Source organism: Oncorhynchus tshawytscha, linkage group LG08 (genome assembly GCF_018296145.1).
Source record: "Oncorhynchus tshawytscha isolate Ot180627B linkage group LG08, Otsh_v2.0, whole genome shotgun sequence".
In the NCBI taxonomy this organism is placed as follows: domain Eukaryota; kingdom Metazoa; phylum Chordata; class Actinopteri; order Salmoniformes; family Salmonidae; genus Oncorhynchus; species Oncorhynchus tshawytscha.
Window position 1 is genome coordinate 5,648,504 of NC_056436.1, and position 15,000 is coordinate 5,663,503.

Genomic DNA, 15,000 nt, shown 5'->3' on the forward strand with positions numbered 1-15,000 from the left:
CCACACATAGAGACGCACTGGGAGCCTGGAGACAGGGACAGAGGTCAAACTGGGAACATGGAGACAGGGACAGAGGTCAAACTGAGAACCTGGAGACAGGGACAGAGGTCAAACTGGGAACCTGGAGACAGGGACAGAGGTCAACCTGTGAGCCTGGAGACAGGGACAGAGGTCAAACTGGGAGCCTGGAGACAGGGACAGAGGTCAAACTGACACGTCAAACTGGGAGCCTGGAGACAGGGACAGAGGTCAAACTGACACAGAGGTCAAACTGGGAGCCTGGAGACAGGGACAGAGGTCAAACAGAGCCTGGAGACAGGGACAGAGGTCAAACTGGGAGCCTGGAGACAGGGACAGAGGTCAAACTAAAATATAAAACTAAAATAGTAACACAATATAATAACAGTAATGAGGTTATATACAAGGAGTACCGGTACCGAGTCAGTGTACTGGGGTACGAGGTAGTTGAGGTGATTGAGGTACTATGTACATGTAGGTTTGGTTAGGTGATTGATTGAGGTAATATGTACATGTAGGTTTGGTTAGGTGACTGATTGAGGTAATATATACATGTAGATAGGGGGTGAAAAGCAGAAAGTTATGGTAGCCATTTAATTAACTGTTCAGCAGTCTTATGGCTTTAAAAAAATATTTAACCTTAATTTAACTAGGCAAGTCAGTTAAGAACAAATTCTTATTTACAATGACGGCCTACCGGGGAACAGTGGGTTAACTGCCTTGTTCAGGGACAAAACAACTTTTTACCTTGTCAGCTCAGGGATTCGATCTTGCAACCATTCGGTTACTGGACCAATGCTCTAACCACTAGGCGACCTGCCGCCTCGGCTTTTGGGGTAGAAGCTGTTCAGAAGCCTTTTGGTCCCCGACTTGGCACTCTGGTACCGCTTGCCGTGCGGTAGCAGAGAGAACAGATTGACTTGGCACTCCGGTACCGCTTGCCGTGCGGTAGCAGAGAGAACAGACCGACTTGGGTGGCTGAATTCTTTGGAAATTTCTCTGACACCGCCTGGTATAGAGGTCCTGGATGGCAGGGAGCTCAGCCCCAGTGATTACTGGGCCGTACACACTAGCTCTATAGCGCCTTGCGGTCAGATGCCAAACCAAGAAATGATGCAACCAGTCAAGATCCTGTCAACTGTAGAACTTTCTGAGGATCTGATGGCACATGCCAAATCTTTTCGGCCTCCTGAGGGGGAAGAGGTGTTGTCGTGCTCTCTTCACGACTGTGTTGGTGTGTTTGGACCATGGTAGGTCCTTAAGTGATGTGGTCCATCTCCACTACAGCTCTGTCGATCTCAATGGGGGCGTGCTCAGCCCTCCTTTTTCCTGTTGTCCACCGATAATCTCCCTTGTCTTGCTCAAGTTGAGGGAGAGTTTGGTGACCTGGCAGAGACCACACTGCCAGGTCTCTGACCTCCTCCCTATAGGCTGTCTCATTGTTGTTGGTGATCAGGCCTACAACTGTCGTGCCTGGCCACACGGTCGTGGGTGAACAGGGAGTACAGGAGGGGACTTAGCACGCACCCCTGGGGAGCTCCAATGTTGAGGATCAGTGTGGCAGATGTGTTGCTACCTACCCTCACCACCTGGGGGCGGCCCGTCAGGAAATCCAGGATCCAGTTGCAGAGGGAGGGGTTTAGTCCCAGGGTAGTTAGCTTAGTGATGAGCTTTGAGGGCACTATGGTGTTGAGCGCTGAGCTGTAGTTATGCATTCTCACATAGGTGTTCCTTTTGTCCAGGTTAGAAAGGGCAATGTTGAGTGCAATAGAGATTGCATCATTTGTGGATCTGTTGGTGCGGTATGCAAATTGGAGTGGGTCTAAGGGTTTCTGGGATAATGGTGTTGATGTGAGCCATGACCAGCCTTTCAAAGCACTTCATGGCTACAGATGTGAGTGCTACGGGTCGGAAGTCATTTAGGCAGGTTGCCTTAGTGTTCTTGTTGTCTGTAGTTATAACTGACCTGTTCATTGTAGAAATCTGTCTGTAGTTATAATTTAACTGACCTGTTCATTGTAGAAATCTGTCTGTAATTATAATTTAACTGACCTGTTCATTGTAGAACTCTGTCTGTAGTTATAATTTAACTGACCTGTTCATTGTAGAACTCTGTCTGTAGTTATAATATAACTGACCTGTTCATAGTAGAAATCTGTCTGTAGTTGCAGGTTGTCTGCAGGGTTGGTGCTGAGGTGAAACTGACGGTGAGTGACCTCTGGCAGGTGAAGCATTGAATCTAACACTCCCTCTGTTGACATAGGACTACCTGCAACTGGGTCAGGGAGAGAGGGGGGACAGGGAGGAAGACGAGGAGTGAGAGGAGAGGGGGAGGGGGACGAGGAGGAGAAGAGGGGAGAGACAGGAAGAGGAGAGGGGAGAGGAGGGGGAGAGAGATAGAGAGGGAGGGGAAGAGGGGAGAGAGAGGAAGAGGGGAGAGAGAGAGGAAGAGGGGAGAGACAGAGGAAGAGGGGAGAGACAGAGGAAGAGGGGAGAGACAGAGGAAGATGGAGAGAGACAGAGGAAGATGGGGAGAGAAGGGAAGCGAAGAGAGAGCGAGTCACGCACTATCCAAGGACTACAAATTGTGATTAGCTAACCGGCTAGTTAAATCTGGGACATTTACAGAACGTTGATCAATGTGCATTGTCCCCATGTCAAATAAACCTTCACATTACAGCAGCTGAAGAGGCAGTAGCCTTAGGAAGACATTTCATACTAACGTCTGTTATGAATATGATAGCGCCCTTTACCTTCAGCTTGTTCCAGCATCTCATCAGAACTGTGATGAAACAAACAAAATAGAAAAATCAGTGATATGTTACCTTGGGGTCAATATACAGAGATTGTGATATATTACCTTGGGGTCAATATACAGAGATTCTGATATGTTACCTTGGATTAATATAGAGAGATCGTGACAAACGACAGTGAATAAAGCAGTGTGTAGGTTTTTACTGCCAGTAGGGTCTAACGGTCTTACTCTGGATGGAAGTAGCTGTAACACTGGTCACACACGCGCACTTCCTTCTCCTCCTCAGTGCAGCCCTCTACCGCCATCTTGTGGTCGGAGCAGGCATGGCACACCAGACGACCACACCTCCTGCAGTGGTGACGCCTGTTGAACTGAGGAGGACAATAGGATGGAGTGGAGAGTCACTTTCACACAACAAATCATGAGCCGGTTCACCCAACACAGATGAAGTCTATTCCTGTACTGAACACCAATGAGCAGCCTGAATCTGTGTGTGGGACACCAATGAGCAGCCTTAATCTGTTTGTGGGAAACCAATGAGCAGCCTTAATCTGTCTGTGGGAAACCAATGAGCAGCCTTAATCTGTCTGTGGGAAACCAATGAGCAGCCTTAATCTGTCTGTGGGAAACCAATGAGCAGTCTTAATCTGTCTGTGGGAAACCAATGAGCAGTCTTAATCTGTCTGTGGGAAACCAATGAGCAGCCTTAATCTGTCTGTGGGAAACCAATGAGCAGTCTTAATCTGTCTGTGGGAAACCAATGAGCAGTCTTAATCTGTCTGTGGGAAACCAATGAGCAGTCTTAATCTGTCTGTGGGAAACCAATGAGCAGCCTTAATCTGTCTGTGGGAAACCAATGAGCAGTCTTAATCTGTCTGTGGGAAACCAATGAGCAGTCTTAATCTGTCTGTGGGAAACCAATGAGCAGTCTTAATCTGTCTGTGGGAAACCAATGAGCAGTCTTAATCTGTCTGTGGGAAACCAATGAGCAGTCTTAATCTGTCTGTGGGAAACCAATGAGCAGTCTTAATCTGTCTGTGGGAAACCAATGAGCAGTCTTAATCTGTCTGTGGGAAACCAATGAGCAGTCTTAATCTGTCTGTGGGAAACCAATGAGCAGTCTTAATCTGTCTGTGGGAAACCAATGAGCAGTCTTAATCTGTCTGTGGGAAACCAATGAGCAGTCTTAATCTGTCTGTGGGAAACCAATGCCAGCCTTAATTGTCTGTCTGAGCAGCCTTAATCTGTCTGCCAATTCTTAATCTGTCTGTGGGAAACCAATGAGCAGCCTTAATCTGTCTGTGGGAAACCAATGAGCAGCCTTAATCTGTCTGTGGGAAACCAATGAGCAGCCTTAATCTGTCTGTGGGAAACCAATGCCACCATTTTCTCTTTGTTGCCATTTAGTGTCCGCCACTCACTCATTTAGTGTCCGCCACTCACTCATTTAGTGTCCGCCACTCTCACTCATTTAGTGTCCGCCACTCACTCATTTAGTGTCCGCCACTCACTCATTTAGTGTCCACCACTCACTCATTTAGTGTCCGCCACTCACTCATTTAGTGTCCACCACTCACTCATTTAGTGTCCGCCACTCACTCATTTAGTGTCCGCCACTTATTCATTCATCAAGTGGCTTATTTTAGCCATTCCACTCTATAATATAATAAATATATATATATAAAATATAAATACATAATTATATAAATATATATATTATACAGTATACAGTGCCTTGCGAAAGTATTCGGCCCCCTTGAACTTTGCGACCTTTTGCCACATTTCAGGCTTCAAACATAAAGATATAAAACTGTATTTTTGTGAAGAATCAACAACAAGTGGGACACAATCATGAAGTGGAACGACATTTATTGGATATTTCAAACTTTTTAACAAATCAAAAACTGAAAAATTGGGCGTGCAAAATTATTCAGCCCCCTTAAGTTAATACTTTGTAGCGCCACCTTTTGCTGTGATTACAGCTGTAAGTCGCTTGGGGTATGTCTCTATCAGTTTTGTACATCGAGAGACTGAATTTTTTTTCCCATTCCTCCTTGCAAAACAGCTCGAGCTCAGTGAGGTTGGATGGAGAGCATTTGTGAACAGCAGTTTTCAGTTCTTTCCACAGATTCTCGATTGGATTCAGGTCTGGACTTTGACTTGGCCATTCTAACACCTGGATATGTTTATTTTTTAACCATTCCATTGTAGATTTTGCTTTATGTTTTGGATCATTGTCTTGTTGGAAGACAAATATCCGTCCTAGTCTCAGGTCTTTTGCAGACTCCATCAGGTTTTCTTCCAGAATGGTCCTGTATTTGGCTCCATCCATCTTCCCATCAATTTTAACCATCTTCCCTGTCCCTGCTGAAGAAAAGCAGGCCCAAACCATGATGCTGCCACCACCATGTTTGACAGTGGGGATGGTGTGTTCAGGGTGATGGGCTGTGTTGCTTTTACGCCAAACATAACGTTTTGCATTGTTGCCAAAAAGTTCAATTTTGGTTTCATCTGACCAGAGCACCTTCTTCCACATGTTTGGTGTGTCTCCCAGGTGGCTTGTGGCAAACTTTAAATTACACTTTTTATGGATATCTTTAAGAAATGGCTTTCTTCTTGCCACTCTTCCATAAAGGCCAGATTTGTGCAATATACGACTGATTGTTGTCCTATGGACAGAGTCTCCCACCTCAGCTGTAGATCTCTGCAGTTCATCCAGAGTGATCATGGGCCTCTTGGCTGCATCTCTGATCAGTCTTTTCCTTGTATGAGCTGAAAGTTTAGAGGGACGGCCAGGTCTTGGTAGATTTGCAGTGGTCTGATACTCCTTCCATTTCAATATTATCGCTTGCACAGTGCTCCTTGGGATGTTTAAAGCTTGGGAAATCTTTTTGTATCCAAATCCGGCTTTAAACTTCTTCACAACAGTATCTCGGACCTGCCTGGTGTGTTCCTTGTTCTTCATGATGCTCTCTGCGCTTTTAACGGACCTCTGAGACTATCACAGTGCAGGTGCATTTATACGGAGACTTGATTACACACAGGTGGATTGTATTTATCATCATTAGTCATTTAGGTCAACATTGGATCATTCAGAGATCCTCACTGAACTTCTGGAGAAAGTTTGCTGCACTGAAATTAAAGGGGCTGAATAATTTTGCACGCCCAATTTTTCAGTTTTTGATTTGTTAAATTTTTTTGAGATATCCAATAAATGTCGTTCCACTTCATGATTGTGTCCCACTTGTTGTTGATTCTTCACAAAAAAATACAGTTTTATATCTTTATGTTTGAAGCCTGAAATGTGGCAAAAGGTCGCAAAGTTCAAGGGGGCCGAATACTTTCGCAAGACACTGTATATAAATATATACTATTTAGCATATGCTTTTATCCAAAGCGACTTATGCATACTAGAGGTCAACCTCTAATACATACTATGGGTGGTCCCGGGAATCGAACCCACTACCTTGTAGATACAAGCGCCATGCTCTACCAACTGAGCTACAGGGGACCAGACTCTAGACTTTCACGGGGGCCCTTATTCTCACCATGGTGAAGCGTTCTCGCTGGCAGACCATGCAGACATGCTGCTGGTTGTCTGGGACCCAGTCCTTACGAACCGGGGCTCTGTCTGGGGGCTGGAACTGATCGGGGGAGCGCTGGATTCTCCTGCCCGTCGACCCTCTGTCCAGGGAACTGCTGGAGGACGAGGTGTGCATGGGGGTACTACCTGGAGTTAGGAGACGGAAACAACATTGTTATCTTCACAATGTATTCATATAATAGAACAGAGTATAATAAACTAGAATATAGTATAACAGACAATAGAATGATCTCTGACCTGCAGTAGGTGGAGGTGTTCCCATCCTAGAGGGGGTGGATGGACAGCTGTCCTGGGCTGGACACTGGTCATCCTGGAGACTGATCACAGAATCTGGGGACAGAGAGAGGTCGAAGTAATTAACGTTGTAGACTTGTACACATCATATCTAAAAAAAAAGTCCAAATGTGTAAATTCAGTGTTGGAGGAACGTAACTTTTTAAAAGTAACTCGTGACATTACAGCGTTACTATGGGATGTAAACAAACACTAAATGACATGTGTTAACAAAAACAGAAAACCCTCTGAAGATGCCTAGCGCGTGTCGGTCATTAGAATGGCTTGCATAGTAACCAAAAGGATGCAAGTTCAAATCCCTTGAGCTGACAAGGTACAAATCTGTCGTTCTGCCCCTGAACAAGGCAGTTAAACCCACTGTTCCTAGGCCGTCATTGAAAATAAGAATTTGTTCTTAACTGACTTGCCTAGTTAAAATAAAGGTATAAAATAAATATATGCCACTCGTCTATATCTCTACACCAACTCAAGTATTAATGACAGAAGCAATATATCCTTTACAAAATGTTAAATAAATGATATACAGTTGAAGTCAGTAGTTTACATACACATTGACACAGCTTTGGAAGTATGCTTGGGGTCATTGTCCATTTGGAAGACCCATTTGCAACCAAGCTTTAACTTCCTGACTGATGTCTTGAGATGTTGCTTCAATATATCCACATAATTTCCCTCCCTCACGATGCCATCTATTTTGTGAAGTGCACCAGTCCCTCCTGCAGTGAAGCAGGAGGGGCTGGTGCAAACATAACGATGGTCATTATGGCCAAACAGTTTTATTTTTGTTTCATCAGACCAGAGGACATTTCTCCAAAAAGTACGATCTTTGTCCCCATGTGCAGTTGCAAACCGTAGTCTGGCTTTTTTATGGTGGTTTTGGAGCAGTGGCTTCTTCCTTGCTGAGCGGCCTTTCAGGTTATGTCGATATAGGACCTTCAGGCGTTTGGACATTGCTCCCAAGGATGAACCAGACTTGTGGAGGTCTTGGCTGATTTCTGTTGATCTTCCCATGATGTCCAGCAAAGTGGCACTGAGTTTGAAGGTAGGCCTTGAAATACATCCACATGTACACCTCCAATAGACTCAAATAATGTCAATTAGCCTATCAGAAGCTTCTAACCCCATGACATCATTTTCTGGAATTTTCCAAGCTGTTTAAAGGCACAGTCAACTTAGTGTATGTAAACTTCTGACCCACTGGAATTGTGATACAGTGAATTAGAAGTGAAATAATCTGTCTGTAAACAATTGTTGGAAAAATGACTTGTGTCATGCACAAAGTAGATGTCCTAACCGACTTGCCAAAACTATAGTTTGTTAACAAGAAATGTGTGGAGTGGTTGAAAAACGAGTTTTAATTACTCCAACCTAAGTGTATGTAAACTTACAACTTCAACATATACATAAGTATTCACCCCACGTTGATTCCTTCAAATGTTATTGTGCTACAAAGTGGGATTAAATGGTCATTTATTTGAAAATGACACACATCCCTTCACTAGATAAGTATTCAACGCTCTGAGTCAATGCATGTTTGAAACAGAGATTACAGCTGTGAGTCTTTCTGGGTAAAGATTACAGCTCTGAGTCTTTCTGGGTAAAGATTACAGCTATGAGTCTTTCTGGGTAAAGATTACAGCTCTGAGTCTTTCTGGGTAAAGATTACAGCTGTGAGTCTTTCTGGGTAAAGATTACAGCTCTGAGTCTTTCTGGGTAAAGATTACAGCTGTGAGTCTTTCTGGGTAAAGATTACAGCTGTGAGTCTTTCTGGGTAAAGATTACAGCTGTGAGTCTTTCTGGGATTACAGCTGTGAGTCTTTCTGATTACAGCTGTGAGTCTTTCTGGGTAAAGATTACAGCTGTGAGTCTTTCTGGGTAAAGATTACAGCTGTGAGTCTTTCTGGCTGTAAAGATTACAGCTGTGAGTCTTTCTGGGTAAAGATTACAGCTGTGAGTCTTTCTGGGTAAAGTAAAGATTACAGCTCTGAGTCTTTCTGGGTAAAGATTACAGCTCTGAGTCTTTCTGGGTAAAGATTACAGCTCTGAGTCTTTCTGGGTAAAGATTACAGCTGTGAGTCTTTCTGGGTAAAGATTACAGCTGTGAGTCTTTCTGGGTAAAGATTACAGCTGTGAGTCTTTCTGGGTAAAGATTACAGCTGTGAGTCTTTCTGGGTAAAGAAAGATTACAGCTGTGAGTCTTTCTGGGTAAAGATTACAGCTGTGAGTCTTTCTGGGTAAAGATTACAGCTCTGAGTCTTTCTGGGTAAAGATTACAGCTCTGAGTCTTTCTGGGTAAAGATTACAGCTGTGAGTCTTTCTGGGTAAAGATTACAGCTCTGAGTCTTTCTGGGTAAAGATTACAGCTATGAGTCTTTCTGGGTAAAGATTACAGCTCTGAGTCTTTCTGGGTAAAGATTACAGCTGTGAGTCTTTCTGGGTAAAGATTACAGCTCTGAGTCTTTCTGGGTAAAGATTACAGCTCTGAGTCTTTCTGGGTAAAGATTACAGCTCTGAGTCTTTCTGGGTAAAGATTACAGCTCTGAGTCTTTCTGGGTAAAGATTACAGCTGTGAGTCTTTCTGGGTAAAGATTACAGCTGTGAGTCTTTCTGGGTAAAGATTACAGCTGTGAGTCTTTCTGGGTAAAGATTACAGCTCTGAGTCTTTCTGGGTAAAGATTACAGCTCTGAGTCTTTCTGGGTAAAGATTACAGCTGTGAGTCTTTCTGGGTAAAGATTACAGCTGTGAGTCTTTCTGGGTAAAGATTACAGCTCTGAGTCTTTCTGGGTAAAGATTACAGCTGTGAGTCTTTCTGGGTAAAGATTACAGCTGTGAGTCTTTCTGGGTAAAGTCTAAATCTCTAAGAGTTTTGCACACCTGGATTGTGCAATATTTTACCATTATTCTTTCCCAAAAATTTTCAAAAATGTTCAAGCTCAGTCAAGGTGTTGGGGATCATGGCTAGACAGCAATCTTCCAAGTCTTGCCATAGATTTTCAAATAGATTGAATCAACACTAACTTGGCCAGTCAGGAACATTTGGCCTTGTGTTTTAGGTTATTGTCCTGCTGAAAGGTGAGTTTTCCTCTAGGATTTTGCGTGTGCTTGGCTCCATTCCATTTATTTTTTATCCTGGAAAAACTCCCCAGTATTTTCTGATGTCAAGCATACCCATAACATGATGCAGCCACCACCATGCTTGAAAATAAGGAGGAAGTTACTCAGTGACGTGTTGTGTTCGATTTTCCCCAACATAAGGCTTTGCATTTAGGCCAAACATTCATTGCTATGCCTTGTTTTATATTCTGTATATTTTTACTCTGTCATTTAGGCCATTATTGTGGAGTCACTACAACGTTGATCCATCCTCAGGTTTCTCCCATCACAGTCATTGAACTCTGTAGAGGTTTTAAAATCACCAATGGCCTCCTCATGGTGAGATCCCTGAGCAGTTTCTTTCCTGTCCAGCAGCTCAGTTGATGTGTCTGGGTGTTTTAATACATCATCCACACCATAAATACGAACTTGACCGCGCTTAAAGAGATATTCAATGCATGATTTGTTATTGATTCCCATCTACCAATCACTGCCCTTTTTCATGAGGCATCTTTTGAAAAAAAAAAACTCCCAGGTCAATGTACTGTAGTTGAATCTGTGCTAGAAAATGTAACACTTGACTGAGGGACCTTACAGATGTATGTATGGGGGACAGAGAAAGGGGTAGTCATTCAAAAACCCATATTATTTCACACACAGTGAGTCCATGTAACTTATTAATGTGATTTATTAAGCCACATTTTTTTCTCCTTGCCTAAACAAAGGGGGTTCAATACGACTATATTTTAGTTATTACATTTGATTAAATTTGTAAAAATGTGTAGAATGTTATTTCCCCTTTGATATTACGGAGTATATTGTGTAGCTCAATGACAACAACAAAAAATATATATCTATTTCAATCACACTTTGTAATAAAACTACATTTTTTTAAAAATCCAAGGAGGTGAATCCGCCTGATACCCACTGTAGAAAACCAACTGGGCACCGTAATAGGAGAGCTCAATAACAAGTACAACTGGTTTTACACACAGATACGAACTGGGCGGAGATTATAGGGTAAAACTATACTTTCACATTGTCTTAATTGTACGGCCCTTTACTTTATATTAAATTGTGAAAACGTAGCGGGAGAAATGTCAATTCTTATCAACGGAGACGAACTCAGCTACCCTATTTGTTTTATTACCAGACAATAAACGGGCCACTTCTCCCGAACCCGATGAAAATCCTGCAAGTAGCGTCAGTCAAGACTCAAAGGTAACATCGGTCCTTTTCTTCAACCAATTCAAAGTAATATGGCTACTTCCACGATAAAGGCTATTGTCGCTGCCATCTCACTAACTATCTATCTAGTTACCATGCCAACACCCCGCCACAACGTTCATGCAGGAACAGGAAGAGCGCGATGAACGTGGCCTAGGATGGAGGGATTTTAGTTTTAGTTTTTTATTATTATTTGTGCAAAACAAAGAAAAAGGACAATAATATTGTAAAAGTAACTAAGTAACTTATTAATTAAATTGAAAAAAAATGAATGAGTTTTGGTAACTAGTTACCACAAAAAAAGTAAGAGTAGTTGGTAACTAGTTACTTCCAACACTGTGTCCTGACAGAGCAAGGTAGTCGTGAGGTAACAAAGGAAGCCTGATTTTACTCTATAATAACGGATTGGATTTTATATAAAAACCAATCAAGGTACTCAAAGCACTTTACAAAGTAAGAGGGAATTTCACCTCATCCACCCAATTGGATGACGCACGGCAACCATTTTGTACCAGAACGTTTACCACACATCACCACAACTCATAGACACAACTTGAGAGATTGGACAATCACATATCCATAGCACATTTGACTGACAATATGAGTGGTTTTGAAGACCGATGACTGAGTCTGGGGAGACAGGGAGAGACATCCATAGTACAAGCCTGTGCATTAGTGACATAACACACTTTTTCCACTGTCGTGTCGACCTGAACCGTAACTCGCCGGCTTGCACATCTCCAGAAAGTTCCAGAAACTATGGTGGACGCATTAACCAGGCCAGAGGAGTACAGGTCGTGTAAACGGCACTTCACAATCATGACACATCACCCTTCCCAAACATTAGGCTATTGTTCTCTCCCTCCCTTCTCTTTATTTTCAACTCTCCATTACGCAGCTTTTCTCTTATCGCAATAAACTCAAGACATCGTTCTTTCTCGCCTCGGTGGATCGACGTAAACTTTTTCTGCCCAAATTTCCCAAAAGCATTTGGCGTGTATTTGCCACCCGGACAATTAGGCCCTAAAGCTTAGGCAGATCAAATATATGAATCGCACAATAATTATACATTTGTTGAAATTGTAACACATCAATTCCTCTTTACTCAACCCAACAGCCTTCATCCACACCATATTTTAATGACCCCCTAAACCCACCCGACCCACAGATATAACACCAGGGGGGGGGGGCCTGCGGGTTACGGCTCAACCCGCGAATCACTAGTGTGTTTGTGTGTCGAGCGCTTGGTACTGACCGGAGCGAGACTTCTCCCTGGGTGCGTAGGGGAAGTCCAGTGCCTTGCAAGCGTAGTTGGAGAGTAGTTTGTCTATGTCGTGGGTGGTGAAGCCGTCCTCCCGGCCTAATAGTAGGTTCTGTAACGTCCTCACCGCCACTTCAGCCCAGTCCACCTTCAAAAAGGTCAACGTTTTCATTGAAAAAATGGCAGACAGTAAAAACACTGAAATACTCGATAACAGACTCCAGCTCAAGATTATATTAACTACACAATGTGCCACTAATAATCACTGCCACATCAGCACAGTCCAACGTAGTAGTGGTGGTGGTAGTAGTAATAGTAGCGGTAGTGGTAGTGGTAGTAGTAGTAGTAGTAGTGGTTGTACCAGTAGTAGTGGTAGTAGTAGTAGTACCAGTAGTAGTGGTAGTAGAAGTAGTAGTGGTAGTAGTAATAGTAGTAGTAGTGGTAGTAGTAGTGGTAGTACCAGTAGTAGTGGTAGTAGTGGTAGTAGTAATAGTAGTGGTGGGAGTAGTAGTGGTAGTAGTAGTAGTAGTGGTAGTAGTAGTGGTAGTAGTAATAGTAGTAGTAGTAGTAATAGTAGTGGTAGTAGTAGTAGTAATAGTAGTAGTAGTGGTAGTAGTAGTAATAGTAGTAGTGGTAGTAGTAGTAGTAGTAGTAGTACCAGTAGTAGTGGTAGTAGTAGTAGTGGTAGTAGTAATAGTAGTAGTAGTGGTAGTAGTGGTGGTAGTAGTAGTTGTAATAGTAGTACCAGTAGTAGTAATAGTAGTGGTAGTAGTAATAGTAGTGGTGGGAGTAGTAGTGGTAGTAGTAGTGATAGTAGTAGTGGTAGTAGTAGTAATAGTAGTGGTAGTAGTAGTAGTAATAGTAGTAGTAGTGGTAGTAGTAACAGTAGTGGTAGTAGAAGTAGTAGTAGTAGTAGTAGTGGTAGTACCAGTAGTAGTGGTAGTAGTGGTAGTAGTAATAGTAGTGGTGGGAGTAGTAGTGGTAGTGGTAGTAGTAGTGGTAGTAGTAGTGGTAGTAGTAGTAGTAGTAGTAATAGTAGTGGTAGTGGTAGTAGTAGTAGTAGTGGTTGTACCAGTAGTAGTGGTAGTAGTGGTAGTACCAGTAGTAGTGGTAGTAGTAATAGTAGTAGTAGTAGTAGTAGTAATAGCAGTAGTAGTGGTAGTAGTAATAGTAGTGGTAGTAGTAGTAGTAGTAGTAGTAATAGTAGTGGTAGTAGTAGTAGTAGTAGTAATAGTAGTAGTAATAGTAGTAGTAGTAGTACCAGTAGTAGTAGTAGTAGTAGTGGTAGTAGTAATAGTAGTAGTAATAGTAGTAGTAGTAGTACCAGTAGTAGTAGTAGTAGTAGTGGTAGTAGTAGTAATAGTAGTAGTGTCAGTAGTAGTAGTGGTAATAGTGGTAGTACCAGTAGTAGTAGTAATAGTGGTAGTACCAGTAGTAGTAGTAGTAGTAGTAATAGTACCAGTAGTAGTAGTAGTAGTAGTAATAGTAGTAGTAGTAGTAGTAGTAATAGTAGTAGTAGTAGTAGTAATAGTAGTACCAGTAGTAGTAGTAGTAGTAGTAGTAGTGGTAATAGTGGTAGTACCAGTAGTAGTAGTAATAGTGGTAGTACCAGTAGTAGTAGTAGTAGTAATAGTAGTAGTAGTAGTAATAGTACCAGTAGTAGTAGTAGTACCAGTAGTAGTAGTAGTAGTAGTAGTAGTAGTGGTACCAGTAGTAGTAGTAGTAGTGGTACCAGTAGTAGTAGTAGTAATAGTAGTAGTGGTGGTGGTAGTACCAGTAGTAGTAGTAGTAGTAGTGGTAGTAATAGTAGTAATAGTGGTAGTACCAGTAGTAGTGGTAATAGTGGTAGTAGTAGTGGTAGTAGTAGTGGTAGTATTAATGGTAGTACCAGTAGTAATAGTACCAGTAGTGGAAGTACCAGTACTAGTACCAGTACCAGTAGTGGTATTAGTACCAGTAGTACCAGTAGTAGTACCAATGGTAGTAGTAGTACCAGTAGTCGTAGTACCAGTAGTAGCAGCAGAGTTAATTTGCTGCTCGCATTCATAGATGCAGTTGGACACCAATTTAAAATCATCGATTTTGATCAAACAGTAAAATCCAAAACTAGCACAATCATTTTGTTATAATACAATATGAAAAATACTATAGATACAGTACCAGTCAAAAGTTTGGACATACTAATTCAAGGGTTTTTCTTTATTTTTACTATTTTCTATTTTTTGTAGAATAATAGTGAAGACATCAACACTATGACAAACTTTTGACTGATACTGTATCTGACACACACCAAAAACAAAAATATAAACACAACATGCAACAATTTCAAAGTCAGTTCGTATAAAGGAAATCAGTCAATGAATGAGGTAATTAATAGGCTAATCTATGGATTTCACATGACTGGGAATACAGATATGCATCTGTTGGTCGCAGATACCTTTAAAAAAAAAAAAGGTAGGGGAATTGAAAAACCAGTCAGTATCTGATGTGACCACGCCACATCTCCTTCGCATAGGAACATGCTGTCGTACACGCCAATCCAGAGCATCCCACACATGCTCAATGGGTGACGTGTCTGGTGAGTATGCAGGCCATGGAAGGACTGGGACATTTTCAGCTTCCAGGAATTGTGTCCAGATCCTTGTGACATGGGGCCGTGTATTATCATGCTGAAACATGAGGTGATGGTGGTGGATGAACGGAACGATAATGAGCCTCAAGATCTCGTCACGGTATCTCTGTGCATT

At 42.3% G+C, this 15,000-nt stretch overlaps 1 protein-coding gene across 1 annotated transcript in view; it reads right to left on the reverse strand.

The window, feature by feature from the left end:
* zfyve26 (zinc finger, FYVE domain containing 26) overlaps positions 1–15,000 on the reverse strand; it is a 125,137-nt gene that overhangs the window by 26,671 nt on the left and 83,466 nt on the right. The window contains 7 exon segments of the mRNA XM_042325107.1: positions 1–25; positions 2,157–2,293; positions 2,772–2,800; positions 3,002–3,144; positions 6,322–6,503; positions 6,615–6,707; positions 12,248–12,401. The exon segment at positions 1–25 is cut by the window's left edge and continues 196 nt beyond it. Coding sequence (XP_042181041.1) covers positions 1–25; positions 2,157–2,293; positions 2,772–2,800; positions 3,002–3,144; positions 6,322–6,503; positions 6,615–6,707; positions 12,248–12,401 — 763 coding nt within the window.